Genomic DNA, 22,555 nt, shown 5'->3' with positions numbered 1-22,555 from the left:
TGATAGTTTTCCCAAAATATCATTTTATATTGGACACCACAGAAAATTTCCTCTGTAAAGCATTGCTTGATACTCATTCCTTTGATAAAATGCATGTAATTACTGTTTCTACAATCCGCACGTTTGTATGTAGCATGTGTTTCGCACTATTGTGTCAACAGCTTTATCCATACATTTTGTTACTATAAACCAAAAGCTCTGTTAATCTGGATGTCATATTTTACAATACGTTTCAAAACATGGACAATGCTTCTAAAGATATATTCGTCCTTGATTTGATTTAAAGTATATCGTGGCTGTAATAAAATTTAATGACAGATACACTATTGGTCTTTTTTTAGGATGATTAGATAATGTTTTTAAAAAGGTTAAAATAAAAAAGTTTATATTTTTTATGCTGAAAAGAGCAATTAGTGTAGCTATAATTTCTAACAATTTACTCGGGTATTAAATTAGAGCTCACCCTTTTAAAAATAGTTGAATCTTTCAATTTCTTTTTTCATTTTAATTTTAAACTCATAATTGATTATACAAATTTTTATTGTTTTAAATATATGCTTTTAGATTTTACACAAATCATTATGCATATCTCATTTAAATTAAAATATTTCCAAATATTAAAGTTTTTGACTTGTTTAATTGGTTTGGTAGGCATTTTAGAGCAAAGCAGAATAAAATAAGAATTTTATTATACGCTTGTTGTATTTTAAAAAATAAACAGAATAGAACACGAGAATAAAAAATGATTAATTTTTTTTTCCTATTGAAATGGGTAACATCAAATAGAACCTTAAATTATGTTTTGCCCACTTGTCAAAAACCCAACCGAAGAATTCTATTTTGAAATGCAGATGATGCGTATTATTTTTGTGTTGCTAAGTGTAGCATTGAGTTTTGAGTAGGCACACGATCTGAATTCAATTAAAATGATCCCATTAGGCACAAATTGAAGCATGAACACATATTATGGCTCTGCATCAAGCGTGAGTTCAGTTACAAGGAGCTTGAAGGAGGATTCCTTCCTAATTTTCAAAGAATAATTCTAAATTCTCTTACCTTTTATGCATATAAATTTTCTAAAATACTAAATGAAAAAATTAATAAATAATAAATGAATTCACATCATATTTTTCAACACTTATTTTATAAATAGGAGAATTACTAAAAGAATATGTAGGAGGATATAACAAAATTGCTTCAAATAAGCCTACTGCAATTACATAGATCGAACAAGTAGACAAGTACCTGATTAGATATAATCTCGAATATTATTTAATTTCATAGAGAAGTTTTTTTTTTTTTTGGTAGGTCCCACAATTATTTCATTTAATTTGTTTTTACAAAATGACAGTAAAAACAACACAATACCTAAACAATATTTATTTTCTTTTGTAAAATTTAGGATTAAAATTACAGTGACTAATCCTCATAATTTCACAGATTAGAGCGTGAGTTAAATAATTATAAAAGCATTATTGTCTGTTTGAGTTAAATTAAGGTACAATTTGGTCATTCTTGAAAGATAGAATCGATAGTTTCTGAGATGAATTTTCAATAAGTAAATATTAAAATATGATACGATAAGATATGAAAACCTTTGGGGCTGTCGTGCACTACCAGACTCCACTATAAAGCTAAGCATCAAAGTAATGACAAACCCATTTATGAAATGTTTTTTTGAGTTCTTATTATTATTATTATCGTCGTCGTTCAATTTTTTAAACTGTCGTTCCAAAATTACTCGTTTAAATAAGGTAGGTGTATCAATATTTTTTATTATTTTTATTTTAAAATATATTAAATACACTTCTGGAATAATTGTAAACGCACTTTAAAATCAAAATTGTATAAGTGATTTACAAAATATTTTGGATTTAAATTTCCAAACTAATAGTTTTTTTCTATAATTTTAATTTTAAAATATGTTAAATATTTTTTTGGAGATTTATTTTTAGAATATTTGTAGTTGTGCTCTAGAATTAAAATTTTGAAAGTTAAATGTTATGCATAAGGATATATTCTTTGAAATACATTTCACAATTTTAAGGATGATGCAACTAATAAAAAAATGGTGAAAAATGTAATTTCCATAAACATATGATTCTCTTTAATCCGACTTTTGTAAATTAAAAGATTAAATGAGAGGACTTTCAGAATTTATTTTTCATTTTTTATCAAGTTACATGACTTCTTTTTTTTTTCACAAACTATGGCCCTTATTGTATTTTTTTAAAATATTGCAAGTTAAATTTAATTAATCCTATTTTGAATTTTAAATTTCAATATATCATCAAATTAATAGACGTTGATACTATGTGTCTTAATTCAAACGATTCATTTCATAAAAAATTTTATCAAATTCACAAATCTTAATATACTCATTTTATAAAATAAAATCATTGTTATTAAAAACCAAAAACAACTTTTACTATTTGTTTTTTCTTAAAATACATAATTTCATCATTATTTAACAATAATGATATCATTATCTCTTGAATATTTTATTTTTATTTTTAAATATTATTTAAACATACAAACATTCATGAATTGCTATAAAACTTAATAGTTAATAGTCTAAGACCAAATCGTCTGCTTATCAAGCGTCAATTGGAGAGAGAGAGAGTGTGGACCAAGCAACTTGCAAGGACAGGGAATTAGTAGACTGGCAAAAGGAATAAAAACACAAAAAGGGAGGTCTACATTGAAGCTAGTTCATTAACGCTTGAAACTGTTCAAAAATCAAAACGCTTAGTAGTGAACATTCCCAATCCCAATAATTATTACAATGTAAAGAATGGCAATTGGCATCCCATACAAACTTATAAGCAAAGAAATGTTCAAATAAGAGTTATGACGGTGTATAGAATGTGTGAGAAGAGCAATTTTGGGTAGCTTAAAGAAATTCCAAGTCAGTCTAAATCAAACTGCTAAAAGATATTCCCTAGTCAGCTATACCAAATACACCGGCTGCAACTAATTTAGATCCCCAAATAACAATCTAAATTGGTATCTTCCCCTGAGAATCGTTTTGCTTCTTACCAAACATACCTGACATTAAAAAATATATAAGTTTAGAAAGGGTAAAAAAAAAAAAAAAGGCAGGTCAAATTCATACAGTAATTTCAAATTTTCAATTGCAATTTACACAGATATTCTCTTGCAATAGCAGGATATTGAGCATTAGTATTTTAAATGTAGCTTTATTAACAGGCTGTGGAACTGAAGTATTGCCTACAAAGAATCTACAACTCTACATTTACTTAAATATTCAGAATTGGAAATGGGAGCTAAATTGAATACTGGGATATAAAGGCCCCTCAGAATGACTGTACTACTGCAAAGGATCTACATCAAGTGGATGCCGCAAATATAGTGCCCCAAGAATTGTAAGTTGCTGAGATTATTTTGGTTTGAATCTAATTTACAATGACTGCAGTGAAAGTAACAATGGGTGCAAAAATCTCAATTGTGTTTAAAATTTTGACCGATGGTGTTCATGATATTATTGTATAAGTTTGTAAAGATGTTAAATATGTATTTATGATTTTTCAAAATTTACATAGAGATGAATGTAGGAGATTAGGAAGCAAAAAAATTATTTCAGAGTTTTAGTTTTTTAAAAAATGATTAATGAATGCATATGTTGAGAAATGTCAGATATGCTGTTAGATAATTTTTTGCAGTAATAAGTATTCCTAATGAACATGAATAATTGCAATCAAAATTAGAATACTTAATAACCATATATATCCCCATAATCCATTAAACTGCATGCATGTTAAGAATTTATGTCACAAATTAGATGAGACGGGAGGAAATAAACTACCTCTTGAAGAATTGAGTAACATATCGTATTACAAACCACATTAACACAATCACCAAAATATCTGCAAAAGTTTAGGAACTCTTCCAAGCAGTATCAAAACAGACATGATAGCATATGTATTCAAGAAATTCTTTGGCATTTTTGTCAAAATTCTCTAATATGGTTTCAATTGTCTTTCAAACCAGAGTATACCTAAATCACTACTGTTCAGACTACCTTAGTTCCCAACAATTAATGAATTTCAGTTTCACAATTTAAAGAAAACCCGCACATAAATATATAGAAACGATCAAAATTTTGCATTTCAGGATAATACAAAGTAAAAGACACATAAAGGAGTTAAAATCCATGAAGAAGAGAGTGCAATAAAGGATACTGAAAGTACAACGCTCCCACCAATCCAACATATAAAGCCCAAAAGTCACATTGTAAAGGTAAATCTTGCGCTGAACCCAATTCATATCTTCCACAACTGCAAAAAGAATACTTTTTGTCGGGTCAGAATCAAGTTAAAATAGCTCAAAATGCATACTCGCCACATGAAATCTTCGAACTTAAGAAACGCATAAGCTTCAACTATACGCATGCAATGTCTTCAAGTGCATTCCTTATATTTCTCATACACATATGGTGAGGGAATTAATTTTAACTTACAGCCTCAAGCAATGCACTAATGATGGATACAGAACAAATGATTTATATATACTATATGCATAAATTCTAAAAAATAAAAAACAATCAAAATTAACGACATATTCATCTTTTACAATCAAGCAATCACCATCAACCTAAGGCACAATTACTGACTCGATAACAACAAAAGTGAACGAGTATAAGAGAATACACAGAGGAATGACGTAAAATAGAAAGTCGATTAGGAAAAGGGCCCGAAAACGTTTGGGATGCAAAATAGAATCACGAAAATACCCCTCAAACATACCCTAACCAAATGGATTTGAACCCAGGTTGCATGCAATTTCAAATCACAGAACAAGCATGAGATAATCGACGCATCAACGTAAGACATCAAAATCATTACGAAGATTAAACAGCTCAAATCATTAAGGAATCACAGAGGAAGAGAAAATCAATTTCGGAATCGATGTTGAATACCTCGAAATTGCAGATCAGAACACGAAATCTGAAAGGATTGCGATGGTTTTGCGCTTTGAATCGCCGAAAATGGCTACAGCAAGGAGACGAGGACGACCACCGTTTATTATAGTTCGCCACCAACAGAACCGAACTACGTACGAAACTCACACGAGTAGGAACGATTGCCGTGTTTTTATTTTTCCAACATAATATTCGCTTCTTCTTTTTTTTTTAACACTTTTATTCGCATCTCTTATTTTTTTAAAGATGGAATTATTAATAAGTATCGAAATAATTAAATTACTTCTCTGATACATGCAAATAAAAAAGAGTAAAATCCTTTATTATTATAAATATAAGTGAAATGTTGACACAAGACACGGACTTATTTATCTCATATTAAACTAGTTAATAAAGAAGGTGCACAGCTTTGGAAATAAGTTACGAAATTTTGAATTATTTTTTTAAAGATAACCAAATTCGTTGATTAAATTATAACTAATTTACATTGTTTGATTTATTTTTTAAATTTTGAGGTACCCTGCTCTTTATAAGTTTTAGGTCTAAAAAATAGTAATTGTAATTTATTTTTTTTAAATTTTCAATTGTTTCCACACAAAACTATCATCATTTCTTTTGCCAATCTTTGATATAAAAATAAAATAAAAATAATATGATATTTTTATAATGTTTAACAAACAAAAATAATAATACTTTTGCAAACTACCCTTTTAAGTATATCAATAGATTAATCATTTCTTTCTTTTAAGAGTTGGTCTAATGTTAATTTCAAAAATACTCTACGAAGTCTAAATAACTGCAACACTTTTGTATGTTATTGTTAAGAAGTTTGATTTATTTTATTTTTATATATGCATTTGCTAAACGAGTTCTTAAGAATTTCAATGTGAAATCAAGTGGTTCCACTATATTGGGTCAGGTTTTGGATCAGCTCACATTCGGGGCTTTTCCATTTCTCAAAGCCCTTTTCTAAGCCCAAAGCGTTTGCTATCTCATATCACAGTGCCAATGCTATCAAAAATAAAGGAGGGCTAAAATGCTGACAAATAATTGTTACATAATAAAAATTTTATTTAATTTGTGAGTTCAATGGGCTACATGAACAGAAACATTTACATTAATTAAAAGCACTTCACCGAACGTACAGAGAGTTATAGAGAGTAAGTCCACACAATGAATACATACTGAGTTAATGTAACTATCTGAAAACTAACAGTTCCAACCAAAAAGAAAAAAACACCCATAATCAAAGTCTACAATCGCCCACGCAATTAACAATAAGAACTCGACAGATATGTTTCAATCATAAAAAATATCCAAACCTAAAAACTCCAAGCAAAGCAACTTAATTTATATCAAGAAAGACACTTCATTAATCACTAGCGAGCAACTATTCTCAACTGGACATTAAAAGTTTTTAAATGGTAAAAAAAAATTAATTCAATAGTTTTATTAGTCACAAAATTAAACATAATATACCCAAAAAGCTTAGCATGATTAGTAGATAAATGTATCCTCTAAATATATTATTAACATATATTCAATTACTAAACACGAGTGGGTAAAAAAGAATATGAAAATGTAAGAATTAAGCATAAAATTGCAGAAATGTTAAGTGGAAGATGAAGTGGAATGGATGAGTCTGAAACTGGTACGAGTCGAATCCAGATGTGGGACAGTGTTGAAACCTATCCCTATGCCTATCCCTATCCCTATCCCTATCCCATACACGATGAAGCTAATTCAGTACCTGCTGGTAGGCGTGAGATTCCCAGGCATCCAAAACAGCCATAGTTGGAAAATTGCAATCCAAGCGTTTTCTTCACTAAAACAACTAAACACTACAAGACATTTAGATTAACTTTTTACATGAATAGACAAAAATCATATTTTGCTCAATAGCTAATTTGTTTATTCTCACTTTAGTCTATTATGTGCCACTTTTTGCAATTTTCGTTTTACCTTGTTAAAATACGTCTATAATTTATCTAATGGTCACTAAACTGGTGCTGATTTTAATTCATTCGTGAGGATTATATATTATAAATTTTGATATTTGAAAAAATTAAATAAAAACAAACTTATAAATATTAAAAAGATTGCTATATACTAACGATTTAATATTAATATAATATTTATTTAATTACAAAATTAATTGTACGTTAATTTTTATTAGGCAAAAGATGAGCGTAGAATTAGTGTTGCGCGTACGCGCGCGCGCGCGTTCCGCAGGTTGTGAAATGTTTTATATGCTTTGTAGGTTTATCAATTTGATATAGAATTATTTAATTGAAAAAAATTTAAGTTTCTTCATTATTTTAAGAATATTCTAATTTATTTAACCGATATCAAATTTATTTAATTTTTATAACTTTTAATTATTTAAATTATTTTTTTATTCTCAACATTTTATCTAATATTTCGTATAAATATAACAAAGATGTGATATATCATTAATTTATATAAATATAATAAAAAATTATGAAAGAAAATAATATTTTTTATAGATTTTATTTGTTATTTTTATATAAATACCTATACACTTTTTATTCATTAAATTATACAGATTAATAATACAAGATATTTTTATTCTATTTTTGATAATTAGTAAAAGAGACTTCTTAAAAAATTAAAAAATGAAAGCAATTTAAACTAAAAAAATAAAAATATAATTTATGTTTCTGTCTAAGGTAATCATTGCATTCAACATTAAACATGTAGAATGAAGAAGAAGAAGAAGAAGAAGAAGAAGAAGAAGAAGAAGAAGAAGAAGGGAAGAAAAGAAGAAAATGGAAAAGGAAAAACCACATGGGAGGTGGGGATTGTTGAAGCAAAGAAGCATATGGTTTTGAAGAAGAAGAAGAAGAAGAAGAAGAAGGGAAGAAAAGAAGAAAATGGAAAAGGGAAGAAGAAGAAGAAGAAGAAGAAGAAGAAGAAGAAGAAGAAGGGAAGAAAAGAAGAAAATGGAAAAGGGAAAACCACATGGGAGGTGGGGATTGTTGAAGCAAAGAAGCATATGGTTTTGGGCAAAGGTAAAAAGTAAAACAGGGTATGCCCTTAAAGGCATTTGATAATTTCATGTGCATCTACATGCTGGGACCCCTAAAGCAACACCATAAGGTGCAAATGAGTTTTCACTTTCTCAGCCTGGGATTGGTGGGAAGCTACAAGCTGCTATATTAGTAGATGGACCATTATGCACATGGCAGGGGGTTAAATCTCCCTTTCTTGTGGCCCCAACTCTGCTTCCCTTCCCATTCTCCTCACTGCAAATGCATGAACCCAAAACCAAATATCCAAAGAATCTTTCAAAGGTACAATTATACATCCCTCTCAACATCAATTGCTCCAACATGTTACATTGGCTTCCCTGCTTTTTCCTTCTATTTTTATTTTTTCTATATCTTCTCAAATATTTTACATAACAATTGTTAAGATCAAATTGTCATTTGCTTGTTACTCTGTAGGTTGACCCATTAACTATTATTAACTACAGTTCGGTTTTGTCCACAGGAGAAAAGATAAATAATGAAGGTTTAACCATAAGTGCCTTAACTTCTCAACTTTCTTTGAAAGCCTAACTCACTCTCATAAGAAAATGATTGAATTTCAAGTGCCAAATTGCTTTATTAGGTACATTAATTTTTTTCACTTTCCTTTTAGAAAGTGAAACTCTTCTACTCCTTACTAGTTAGTATAACATCCAAACTAATTCCACGTGCAAGATTTGTGAGGGCCTTTCAAAAGAATTAGGGCCCTAAAGAATTAAAATAAATTATTTCAATTGAGAAAAATTATTTGAGAATAGCTAAAGGTCTAAGCGGATCCGGACTGATTTGACCCGAATATTTTTTTAAAAAAGTTTGGATTACTTTATCAATTCAATTTATAAAAACAAACTTGATATGTTGTTTCCTTGGTATAACTTAATTTTAATTTTCGTTTATTTTATGTTTTAAAATGTAAGTATATGTGACCCGATCTAAACTAATTTTAATTTAATTAAGCTCAATTTACTTAAATAATTTATCAATCCCAAAGCAATAGCTAATGACAAGTCAATTCTTGCACAGTGTCACTTAGAATGAATTTGACGGTTATGGATGGTCATTGTCTGATATACTACTGCACAATGGATGCTGTCAACAACGAGTGCGATATGAGAAATAAGAAATTTTAACTATATTACAGTTAATAAATTTAATGATTTAAAAGTAATTATTAAATATTTTCATAGTTCTGATATAATATGTATTTTTATTCTCTTAACTAATTATTGTTTTAACATTTATTTCTTAAAAAATCATTTGACCATATATTTAATAGGCCAATATATTTTAAATTCAATATTAAATGGTTGCAGTTTTTTCATATCAGTTTGAGTGAATGATCCGATATTAAAATTTGAGCCAATTTTCATTTATTGATTATTTATGTTGATTTGTGTTTCTTTTAACAGGAACATGTAAATGTTTTTTTATTTTTAAAAATAAAAATGTTAATATACATAATAAACTTGTTAGTTTTTTTTATCTCATAAGATACGCTTGAAGTTATGCTATATTTTGAATTAAATTTAATTAATTTACATTGAAAATACAATTTTTTATTATTTATTTATAAAATGTCATATTTATAAAAATTCTGTATTTTTGTCATAATTAATTTAAAATTCAAATTTACCCTATTCTTTTATTAAGTAATAAGCTAAAAACTTTTAAATTAGCAATTTATTTAATGGACAGGATAAAAACTAGTAATGTAGACATGGTAACTTTATACCAACAGTGGAATATGTTATAGTAATAAAGAATTATAAATATAACTATATATTATCAATACATCATCTTTTAATATAATATAATATTGTTAGTATATAGACTTTCAAAATTTATATTAACAGTTTAATTTTTATCAGACAAGCGTTATACTATAAAATGTTCTGTTATTTTTTATATATATAATGAATAAGTAAACTTTTTGTGTATTAATAAGATTATTTTTAAAAACATACTCATAATACGAACTTATACATAATTTTCATTGTTAAAATTATAAAATTAAATGTATTGATAAATTAAATATTATATACTCTTAGAGGTATATTTTAAAACACATAATTTTTTTTTCAAAAAATAGATTAATAATTTTCGACATTCTCTTGTAATCTACTTTCAATCAAAGACTTCTTAAAAAAATGTTAATAATATATTATTTAATATACTCCTTTCAACACATTTTTAATTATAAGTTAAAATTCATTAAAAATTATAAAAGTATAAAATTATTAATTTAGAAGTAAGAAAGAGAGAAATTCATATAAATTTTAATAAAATCCCTGTAATAATTATAAGTGTGTTAAAAATAATGTATCAAATAATATGTAGTTAGTATTTTTTGTTCTAATAATAGTTTGTTAAATAATGCTAGCAATATAATTTTTAATAAAAATTATTTAAAATTTATTGAAAATTATACAAATATGAAAAATAAATAAATAAAAAAGTGAGATATAAATCATTTTTAATAAATTTTAATTTATAATTAAGAATATGTTTTAAAAAAGTGTGTTCTAGCATTTCTGATGGGTGGTTGCCTCAAGTTTCAAGTGAGTTTTGATTCGGAGGAAGGAAACTGAACAAGCCCTAAGAAATTGCGGTCTTATTTTTCTTTACTTTTTTGTTTACGACTCACTGGTATTTTTTACATATCTTATATTTATACACTGTTAATTTAATTATAAGTAATCTTAGATACTAAACTCTAAAACTTGAATTTCAATATGTAATTTTATATGTGAAACCATAGATTTCTTACGTACCAAACGATAAAATTGATTTAGCAATACGGTTTATATTTGCCACTACTCTCTCTTCTGATCAATTGCATGGACAAGAAAAAGAAAAAGTAGAAAAAGGCTAACCATGTAAATGCTTCAAAAAATACTTGGCCATCATTTTTATGGCTGCACATCGATCTTGCCAAAAATATCAAATATTAATAGAATGCATAAGGTGGTTCCAAAAGGGTAAATAAAAAATAAAAAACTATGCTTATTTTACCTTCTCTCGATATACTAATTAGGGTTTTAAAAAGAATCTAGGAGATGGCTCTTCAATTTATCTTCTAAGAGAATCAAAGAAAATAGTTATCTATTGTCATATGGGATTGGTCTTCTTTATTCTGTCAGGATGATTGAGCATTGCCACCTACAGACAGGAGCTATTAAATATATTTGATGTGGTGCTCAATTGATTCGAAGAAATAAAACATTAGCATTAATACATTGACATCTATAAATAATTTTTTATTTTATACAATTATTGAAAACTCAATTTGAATATTTAAAAAGTTAAAAAATTAAATATAAGAAATTAAAATTTAAAAGACCAAAATTAATAAAATTGCAATTAAGCTTATTTATAAATATATTTTAAATTCTTGATACAATATAAGTAATTGGCCAGTGTAGAAAAAATGTAAGTCTTGCCTAGGAGGTATTCCCACCAAAATTGTACTCCTATAATAACCCAAACATAAGGAAATAAGCCAATTGGTTTTATTTTAATCTCTGCAAGTGACGTGGAGTATATAAGAAGAGCCCAAACGATATTCCCCATTTTCCTCCTAGAAACGAGGATTGATAGCGATGCATGTTCTGCCAATTGGCTCATGCCAAGAACAAAGAGTCACCACCCTTTTTATATATATCACACATAGGTATAATTAACTCGCTAATCAATCATTTTCCTAATTGCGCCACTTCTGGTTTCCCACATTTTAATGCTGCGTTGCGTGGTGTTAACACCCAATTATATAATATATACATGCTACAAGCCTAGCTAAAAAGAACAACAGTGTATATATATTCTTGGCGTTGTGATAGCATCTTTAATTCTTTATGAAAATTGAGCAAGACATTTGGTTTAAAGATCTTTCCCTAAGTTCGATTTAGTTTTAAATGAAGACCAACCATGTAATTTGCATTCAATAAACCCTGCCAACAAGTTGATCCAGAAGTAAGATTATAATTGATTGTTGTAACACACCGTTTTACGACTGTAATGGTTCGTATATACATGCACACATGTGCTGTATGTACTCTGCTGTGTGCATAAGAATACATTTAAGCATAAGGAAATGGTGTGTTTTGGATCATAGTTTGCAAGGTTTGTCCCAGCGGAAAAGCAAATGTTTTTTACATATTCTCAAAAAATTATTATTCGGATACAATACAACTGTAATTTTATCATTTACATGATTTATAGACAAAACTTAACTTATGCACTCCAAACTTGTGTTTTAAGGTTGAAAAACTACAATTCAAACGTGGACAAAAAAGTTTGCGGAGGATTTGATTTTGATATTAAAAACAAAGTTAACTAATGCTACTTAAATTACGACTGTTAAACTGAAGTCGCTCTCGTAGTTATAGTCAATTTTATTTACACATACCCAGCTCAATTACAGATAGATACGCTGACATCATATAGGAACATGATTTTCTTTCTGTTTATTATATATAAACATTAAATTAGTAGCAAACATGCATGGACGGCTTTCACTTGTCCAAATTGTTTAAGGCCGGCATCAACGTCAAACACCATCAACAGATTAATTAATTGGTTTTCTTTCACAAATCAAATATGCCAGTTTAGCCATTACAATTTTTTTTTAATTTCATACATAAGAAGTATATTCCTTCACGAACCACAGATTGAAAATCATGTTAGGATTTTTTATTCGAAAATATTTTAAAATTTGATTAGGTGGTATGATATGTCATTGAGATATATAGTCGATGTGGACTAAATTTAAACAATTTGAAACATACGTGATTAAGTACTTTTAAATGTTAATTTAAATAAACATATAATTGAATTACTCTTTTACAAAAGATATATACTAACATTTATTTAAGATTTTCTTTCTAAATAAAATAAAGAGAGAGGTAGAGAGACAGATACTGGGGAATTGTTGCTCAAGTCCTATCAGAAGGACATGTTTGGATGGTTATATATGCAGAAGTGCACCATTACATACAAGACGTCATTTCGCTGCGCTGCTAAATGTGGAAGTGATTTCCATTCCAAAAGAAACACTATTTATCGCAAACCATCCGTATAAAATCCTCTTTCCTGACAGCCATTTCCTTGTCCAAAATCTTGTGAGGAGGTGCACAGTGAAAAGTAGCATCAAATTATTTTCTTGTCCAAAAAGTTGAACCAAAACATAATAATAATGATTTAATTTATTACTGGATAAGTTTAATGTGACTGGAAGTGCTATTAATATATATATTTTGTAGTATAACCTTTATTATTAATTTAAATTACATCAGGCTCATTGAATAACGATGCGAGTTTAACTATTTTTCTAAATTTTAATTAATAACAATAAATATATTAAAGAATATGATGCCCTGATTTTATTTTTTATAGTGTGATATACGATGATATTCAAGTGAAAGTGTCTTAAGAATATCATCAATATAGTTAAAACTTGTATTGATAAAATTGGTCTTGAGTGAATTCAAAAGAAGTGACGACGTTAGGTTAAAATTGACGGAGATAGACGGTGGAGGATGGGGACTGACGTGGACGGCGGGGCCGTTTTGGTCAAATGGTCTCCATCATGTGGGGCAGAGCTGACATTTTGATTAAATCTTCTACAAAAATCTCACTCCACGTGCCCATTTCTCACGCGCTTCTTCTTTGCCTTCTGCAAGGAGTGGAGTGAAGTGAAGTTGGAGGGAGATAGTGTCCGTTAATTATCACTTCTTTTGACTTAGTTGCACGTTAATCTCATCATTTTCCTTAAATTATGACTTTTTGTGTAGATGGAGGATGGAAGAATGTTAGCATCATATGTTTTTTAATATACTTTTTTATCATTAGTTAAAATTTATTAAAATAAATATTAATTTAAGAGTAGAAAAATATAGTTTATGTAATTTTTATATTCTTTAATAGATTTTAATTAATAATAAAAAATATGTTAAAAAAATGGGTTAGATTAAATGAAAATGAGAGAATTTAATGAGCTAAACTTTCAATCCAAGTTAGTACTGTACTGTTACAGGACTACTTTGTTTTTGTAGCTTCTTCCTATAATCAAAGTCAATGGATATTGGGTATAATCGACACCAAGGATTTTACTTTTACAGAGCTATATAAACTTTATATTTTAATTATTAAATTTAATTTTGCCAAAGTATTTCGTTGTCACGTGAACATAATCTGTAGTATAAATAAAATGTTGTACATCTACACATTTATAATTGATAAAATAATTTTAAAAAATTATAATTAAACTATAAAGTCCTTTACTAATTATCAAATTTAAAAAAGTATATTACATTTTTTCATTCTATATTGTCACTTTATTTTTAAACTTTTTACTATTAATATTACAACAAGAAAAATAAATAAATATTTAAAATAAAATACAATAAATGTATTTCTAAAATAAAAGGTAAAGTTTATAACTATTTATTGCATAAAAGTTAGGTAATAGAACACCATGTAAAGATTGATATTAATTTAAACCAAGTTTAATTTAATGAATACTACCTTAATAAATAATTATAAATATTTAAATTTTATATTTTATTTTTTATAAAACAATTTCTATTAGTTAATTAACTCAGGTGTAGTAATATAAATTACTTGTTTGTAACCACTTAAATGAGACAAAGTAATCACTTTTGACATTCCACAGCAATCAATGAAACCCACGATATTCAACTATTGTGTGTTTTTGCGCCGTTTATTATTGTAAAAAGTATTTTATTGATGAAATTAGTATTTTTCATCTTTTATATTTAAAGTTATTTTTATTTTTTACTTTTTAATTCAGTCTTTTTTTCTTATATTAACCTCCTGTTATAATGCATTAAAATAATAAAAAAAGATAAATATTTTATGAAATAATGAAATTCTTGTTGGCAGATTAAAAAAATTATTATTATTAACTATTTATTCTCAATTCTAAAAACTTACAATAACAAAATTCAAAAGAAAAAAAATAAAATAAGCAAAGTTGTCACTTATTTTTTACACCCCTTCTGCTCGCTCGTGGAGTGAATACTAAAAAAGGGTGATGATTTTTTTTTTTAGTTTAATGTTATTTAATTTTAAAAATAATATAGAATATATAAAATAAGAATACTAAAAAAATATTATATTCAAAATTTTAAGTTTTTTTATTAAATTTGACTTTGTATTGTTATTATAAAAAAATTTGTATACAATGTACTTATTTTTTTCAATTTTTGTTATTTATTAAACTAATAACTTTTTGCTTCTCTCTATTGTATTTTTACTATCTAAATATTATATTATTTTATTTTTTATTCTTTTATTTCTGTTTTTTTTAATTTCAGAGTTAAATTTAGAAGAGAAAAGAATAATTTTGTGCAGAATAAATTATTTTCAATTATTTGGATGCTTTAATTTTTCAGTCGGTAAGAAAATAAGAGTGGAGCCGCAACTTATTTTTCTTCTCAACGGAGCCGGTAAATGAACAACACGGTATGAGGGCTGTTCATCCAAATAAGCAGAATATTTTTTATATTTTATTCATTCAAATAAATTATTTTATTTTATTTTATTTTTATTTTTATCAATAAGTACCTATTTAAACCACCTTATTAAACAGCCATATTTTTATTTAACAGAATGTTCAGCTAACAAACTATACCATCAACTAGATGAAAGATAAAATTATATAAAATGCTTTTTTTTAAGCTTCAACTACAATTATAATGTAATAAAATGATATTTTATTTCATATATTGTTGATGGAAGATAAAATGAAAAATTCATTAAAAGTGGTGTTTCGAACTCTGTTATTGATCCGTATGAATTTAATAAGTCACTTAAAAAAAAATTGCTAATTTCCCCTCTTGAAAATCACCTCCAATAGCTTAAATTTGTACAAGTTATTTTTAATGAGTAGGAATAATTTAATTTGAGGTCACTTTTATCGGTGGAATCCAAACTTTTTTCTTTCTTACAGTACAATAAATAATAATTTTTCTTCGTTAAGATGCTTTTCCCATGCATACAACTGTTGCTGCACATTTATTAAACATTTTTAAAAACTAAATAAATAAATGTGTTATCTGAATTTAAAGTTATTACCATTTTTATCGTTCAAAAAACAAATATCAATTAAAAATGAACACTTGATACGGTACTTGATACGGTAGTAGAAGCACAATGATCACCTACAATTAAAAATAGGAATTGTATGGGGAGCAATTTCATCATTTTTAACATTTTACACATTTAGGACTTGTACCATTGTTATCGTTAAATTTTACTTTAATTATTGGGAATTAAGTTTAAGCAATTAATAATAATGAAATTTTATTAAAAACTGATGTATTTTTATATATTCTTATTTAATTTTAAATGTTAAAAGTGATAATTTTTTAATTTAAAGTGTAAAAGAATTTGTTTAGACAACGAAGATCATGCAATTGAAAGTTTAATTCTAAATAAAAAAAAATGTTTGCAACATAATTGTTATTACATTTTTAATCATTAATTATATTTTATTAAAAATTATACCTATTTCACACTTAATTTGATATTTTTTTATTCCTAATTTATTGATTAACTACAATACCTTTATAATTTCCAATAGAATTCGGTCAATGACTAAAAATATATTAGAAATTGTGTTTTTAGCACTTTTTACTAAATAAATTATAGAATATAGTAAAATATATATAGATGTATACTAATTTATAAAGTTGTTAAAATATATTATATTTTTGTTAACGAAAGTTAATCTGAATTTTAAACAATTTGGTATTATTTAAGTAAAATTTTAAGTTTAAATTTTTGTATATGCAAAAAAACTTATAATAGTAGACCCACTCACTACTTTAATGTGTATGATTCGAGTCAGATCTATTTATTAAACCAGATAAAAATATATATAATATTGACAAAAGAAAATAAATTTTACACTTCTATAATTTTGATGCAAAAGCCTTCAACTTATATTTTTCTCCTCTTCAAATTATTTACCACTTCTTAAAAAAAATTTTATTTAAAATATTTATCACTTTAAAAAGTAAAGAAAGTGTTAATTTCATCGAAACTCTTATCATAATTTATATAAAATATTTACTGTTTTAAAAGAAATCCTCTTAACAAAAATTTCAAAAACATTAATTAAATAATTAATAAATAAAACTATTTAAAAATTATTTTAAGATTGATTTAAATTCATAAAAAAAGCACATTGTCATTTCTTTTAATATTTTTCTTACTTTTAACCAATAATTAAAGATACTTGATATAATTTAAAAAAAAAAAAAGCAGGTAAATGAGATTGATAGTTATTTAACTATGACGCACTTGTTTATAATGATAACTTTCTAAAACTTGTACGACATTGTATATACGATAAGTTTTAATTAAAAAATATAAAAGTTATAATATACTGATATAATTTTGATAAAAATATGATATATAATTTTTTATTTATGTACAATATTACATAAATTAGAAAAGAATAAGAATAAATATTGAATAACTTGGAAGGCACAGGTGTATTTCAAGGTTTCTAAGGAACACCGTCTGATTCTGAGACCTGAATATGTTTGATTTCCCTAAACATATGAAGCGAATGTTAATCAGCAGTGAATGCAGGTACCGATGGTTCTTAGCTTGTAGCCACACTCACCTGTAAGAAGGGCTATTCCGAAACCTAGCAATAGATAGATAGAGCAACGTAGACGCCAGATAATTAAATTTAGCTGCAATGCTTGTACTTAATTTGCACCTTTGGTGGCAGTAATAAAGTGGCAAAGGGGGAAAATCAAAATATAAAATAAATGAAGCCCTCATGGCAATGGTGTGAACTCCCAAAGTCCTATCTATCATCTATTTCCCTATATTGTACCCTTTTCCATATCAGGTACATTATTATAGCAATACTTTACAAAATAAGTAAAAAATCAATAAATTGTCAACGCAAGAGCATATATTTAATTTTACTAGATATTATTTAAGAAATTTAACCTTTAAAACAAGAGGCGTGGCGTGTAAAAAAAATGTTACAAGGAGCAATAATTTAAAAACTAATGGAGTTGCAGTGGGAGAAAAGCCAAAATGGAAACAAAGTAAAAACACAAAAATGCATATTTTGGATCTTATCTGTTAGAGCTTGGCTGGTGCTTCATGGGGAGTCGAGCCCGGTCACGAGCGTTTTCTGCTTTTTTCGTTTTCATAAATATATTTTTGAGTTCCCCTCTCGCCTTTTTAAAAAGAAAGAAGATAATAAATACATTATTATAATCAATTTATAATAATAATAACTATGTACTTTGGACACATACATATTTTATAATTTTATATATAATAATAGATATTTGGTGTGTGTGTGTGTGTGTGTCTCTGTCTGTGTGTGTGAATGAGTTGGAGTAGTGGTAAGGAGAGAAAAGAGAAGAGAAGAAGAGAGAGAGCCAATTACTGACTCACTTAACAAAGAGAGGGAGATGAAAAGGGAGCACGAGCATCTCTGTTCAAACGCATCGACGGCAACATCGAGCTGCGGCGTTTGGGAGGAGGAAGAGGTGATGGACGAGCTTCTGGCGATGGTGGGCTACAAGGTGAGGTCATCTGACATGGCGGAAGTGGCGCAGAAGATTGAACAGCTCGAAGAAGCCATAGGAAGCGTCCAAGATGGCATCACGCACCTTTCATCGGAAACCGTTCACTACAACCCTTCCGATATCTCAAACTGGGTCGAAACCATGCTCTGCACTATCGATCCCTTACCTCCTTCCTCTGTCTTAATCGACCAACCAAACAGGCCCTTCGAAGATTCCTCCTCTTCCGATTACGATCTAAAGGTTATTCCAGGGAAAGCAATCTACGCTTCCAGCAGCACAGCCAGCACCGACTCTCCCGCGCCAAACCCTAAGCGTCTCAAAACAACTGAGTCAACTCGCGCGGTGGTGGTCGTTGACTCGCAGGAGAACGGGATCCGGCTTGTGCACAGCATCACGGCGTGCGCGGAGGCCGTCGAGAAAAACAACCTCGCCGTGGCGGAGGCGCTGGTGAAGCAGATCGGCTTCCTCGCCGTGTCGCAGGTCGGAGCGATGCGCAAGGTCGCCACCTACTTCGCAGAAGCGCTGGCGCGGCGAATCTATCGTGTTTACCCGGAGAATCCGCTTCAGCATTCTTTCGCCGATAACCTTCAGATTCACTTCTACGAGACTTGTCCTTACCTGAAGTTTGCGCACTTCACCGCGAACCAGGCCATTCTCGAAGCGTTCCAAGGGAAGAACCGCGTCCACGTCATCGATTTTGGAATCAACCAAGGGATGCAATGGCCGGCGTTGATGCAGGCTCTCGCTGTTCGTCCCGGCGGTCCTCCCGCTTTCCGGCTAACCGGAATCGGACCGCCCGCCGCCGATAACTCCGACCACCTCCAAGAAGTTGGACGGAAGCTCGCTCAGTTGGCGGAAGCCATTCACGTGCAGTTCGAATACCGAAGCTTCGTCGCCAACAGCCTCGCCGATCTCGACGCTTCCATGCTCGAAGTCAGACCTAGCGACGCCGAGTCGGTCGCCGTTAACTCCGTTTTCGAGTTTCACAAACTTCTCGCTCGCCCAGGCGCCGTGGAGAAGGTTCTGTCGATGGTCCGGCAGATTCGGCCGGAGATTCTCACTGTGGCGGAGCAGGAGGCGAACCACAACGGACCGGGTTTTCTGGATCGGTTCACTGAGTCGCTGCACTATTACTCGACTCTGTTCGACTCGCTAGAAGGGTCGTCGGTGAGCACGCAGGACAAGGTGATGTCGGAGATGTACTTAGGGAAGCAAATCTGTAACGTGGTGGCGTGCGAGGGATTGGAGCGCGTGGAGCGTCACGAGACGCTGAACCAGTGGCGGACCCGGTTCAGTTCGGCCGGGTTTTCTCCGGTTCATTTAGGGTCTAACGCGTTTAAGCAAGCGAGCACGTTGTTGGCGCTGTTTGCGGGTGGGGAAGGGTATAGGGTGGAAGAGAACAATGGCTGTCTCATGCTGGGTTGGCACACTAGGCCTTTGATTGCCACATCTGCGTGGCAACTCGCCAGCAAATCGGTGGTTGCGCACTGAGTCAACTCGCCGATTCGCGCACCTGCTCCTTTTTTTTTTAATTTTAAATTAATTTCAATTCATGCCCGCCGAAAAATGGAAAAGAAAAAAGAAAGGAAACTTGTGGGGATGAGAGGGCAGTGTGTAAATGCGCTATGCTGAGCTGTGAGCACTGATTGCATGAGACCGAGACCCACCATTGTCCATTTTCCTGTCCCAACTTATGTCTCTCTCCAACCCTTAGCTTTCTCTTTCTCTGTTAATTTACCTATTTTGGCTTAGGATTTTCTCTTTTCTTTTTTGTAAACCTTGTTTTTTTTTTTTTGGCTTTCTTTTGGGTTGGGTTGGAATCTGTTGTAATTTTTCTGGGTTGGAATCAAAAAGCTTAATGTGTATTTATTTATGTTTTGATATAAGTAGCTTGCCGGTAATAAATTAGAATCTTTTATGGTTTAATAGAAAAAAAGAATGTGGTATATGCTTGGACCGGTGATTTTGATGAATGGGATTGGTATGAGCCATCGTTGTCAAATTAAGAATGATGGTAGCCCTCTGTCTGGGCCATGGAGCCAGCTTTGATATAGAATTGGTATGACAGACAAGTGACCAGGAATGGAGAATCCGCGGCTATCTGCATTGCATTAGCACGGATAAAGAAGCTTGCCTTGTGTGGAATACATTCAAGAGTTGAGTGATACACAGCATCAAAGTGGATGGAACTGTAACTGCAACGCTTGTGTGTGCATAACAAAATTACTGCAATATCAGCCGAATCCTCTTTTGTGTCAGACCAAGCAGAGTCATCAGAAAGTGAATACTAATAATAAAATAAAATTATAGTAAACAAAAAGGATCACCCACTTTAATGTCAAGATCTTCCTAATGCTATTCTCCTTGAAAAGTTTCACTTTTAATGGTTATTCCCTCGTAATTATTGTGGTACAGATTGCCTTGCTTCTGCATGCCTCTTTTCCTTTTTCTAGGCCTAGTTTTCTCTCTTCTCTGCCGCTTCTATCTTCCCTGCCAAAATCATCTGCGTTTATTTCAGATGATTATCTCATTTTCTGTGACCCATTCCCAAGCTCATTCGTGTAATTTTAATTAATGTTATATATTATATCTAATGACGAAAGTATCCTCTAAATGAAGCGGCACACAGATCACTAGTGGGTCAAGGCAAGAATCAAAATCTCCATTGGTTCATTCTTTTAATATTAACTCGGTGATAACTTTGATTGTACCAGCCAGCTACAGAATATTAGTATACTATTGGACTTTCCAGGAATCTCGAGTTCATGGGATCCTCTGGCAGAGGAAACCTGCAATTTCCTCCCTCTCCCTCTCTCTCTCTCTCTACCCTCACAACCCCCCCCCCCCTTTTATTATTTTAAATAATATTGCCTCAAATTTAAACCTGAACAGTCTGGCAAGTGCAGGATGCACCATCAATTTCCCATGGCATACTCCATTCTATAGTGCTGCAATTTACTCAAATGACCAAAGCATTCTCTGCCGAAGACTGTTCAAAATTTTCAATTCGTCAAAAGTATTTTAGATCATTTAACTAAAAAATTGATAACGTATTTGATCAGTTATTCTGGCCTAACCCCTCCCTAGTTGGTCGGGCACTCAGGCCATTAGAAATGAGGATTAGAATATAATTAAATGACGAGAGCATATGTTCAGTTCATTCCTAGAATTCGCATTAGTATTGACAATCTTAATGTCTATTTGGCTGACCCATTTCATATCAACAAACAACAAAATTGATTAAAAGTAGGGAAATTTTAAAAACGAACAATTATTGAGTGATGACAACCACAAAACTCAAAATGCAAAACGGTGACACATCCCTCCATGCCCACAGGGCGAGAAGGAACAATCATATGAACCAAAAGAGACTGCCTCATCAGCATGGATCATTTAATTAGTGTTTTTTGCAGGCCAGTAGATGGGTCAAAGAATGAAAGATGCATATGCAGCACTTTCACTCATATTGGTTTCTACGTATTGGGCCATCTTACTTGGTATATGTTTGCCACCATCTAATAGTATAAATAATGCACCATATACTATATATACACATGTTATCTCCTACTTGGTCGGGCCCCACCAAGTTTTTTTTTTCTAACATCAATTGCCCTCTCAAGTGATCTTTAAAGTTTTCTATAGCTCACATCAGTTACCTATTTTAATTCTCCACATGCAGCTGTTGCCTCTATTCTCTTTTCCCTCCCTTTTCTACCGACGAGAAAGTAGATGAGGTCTCTTTCAATTACATACATCAGCCACAATATTTTAAAAGGAAAAAGGTGAAAGGAAAAAAATAAAGGGGGGTATCTTGATAAAATCTTTTTAACAATTATGAGTGAGTGGTACTTAGAGAAGCCAAGTCAAACCAAAATTGCTGCTTGCCGGGTGCTTAGTCTTGGATCATGAAACGAATTATGCAAAAATTGAGTGAGGGATTAACATTAGTCAAACCCATTATTGGTATGCGGTTTCTACAA

At 30.1% G+C, this 22,555-nt stretch overlaps 1 protein-coding gene and 1 long non-coding RNA gene across 2 annotated transcripts; one reads left to right on the top strand and one right to left on the bottom strand.

Annotated features, from left to right (window-relative positions):
• Positions 1 to 2,699: 2,699 nt before the first annotated feature.
• On the bottom strand, positions 2,700 to 5,099 carry LOC113855201. Its single transcript, XR_003502839.1, has 3 exons — positions 4,940 to 5,099; positions 3,827 to 4,298; positions 2,700 to 3,048 (listed from the first exon to the last, which is right to left on the bottom strand). It is a non-coding gene; the product is annotated as an uncharacterized LOC113855201 (long non-coding RNA).
• A 13,187-nt stretch (positions 5,100 to 18,286) lies between these two features.
• Positions 18,287 to 20,880, top strand: LOC113854189 (DELLA protein GAI1-like). Its single transcript, XM_027485076.1, has one exon. The coding sequence runs from the start codon at positions 18,459 to 18,461 to the stop codon at positions 20,064 to 20,066; it is 1,608 nt and encodes a 535-aa protein (XP_027340877.1). The 5' UTR covers positions 18,287 to 18,458; the 3' UTR covers positions 20,067 to 20,880.
• Positions 20,881 to 22,555: the final 1,675 nt, after the last annotated feature.

The sequence above is a fragment of the Abrus precatorius genome, unplaced genomic scaffold (assembly GCF_003935025.1).
Source record: "Abrus precatorius isolate BTA unplaced genomic scaffold, Abrus_2018 Scaffold11, whole genome shotgun sequence".
Classification (NCBI taxonomy): domain Eukaryota; kingdom Viridiplantae; phylum Streptophyta; class Magnoliopsida; order Fabales; family Fabaceae; genus Abrus; species Abrus precatorius.
This window is presented reverse-complemented; position numbering and strand designations above follow the sequence as displayed.

Excerpts from the sequence above, each read along its gene's own strand:
- LOC113854189 (XM_027485076.1), top strand. The coding sequence starts at position 18,459 with ATGAAAAGGGAGCACGAGCATCTCTGTTCAAACGCATCGACGGCAACA.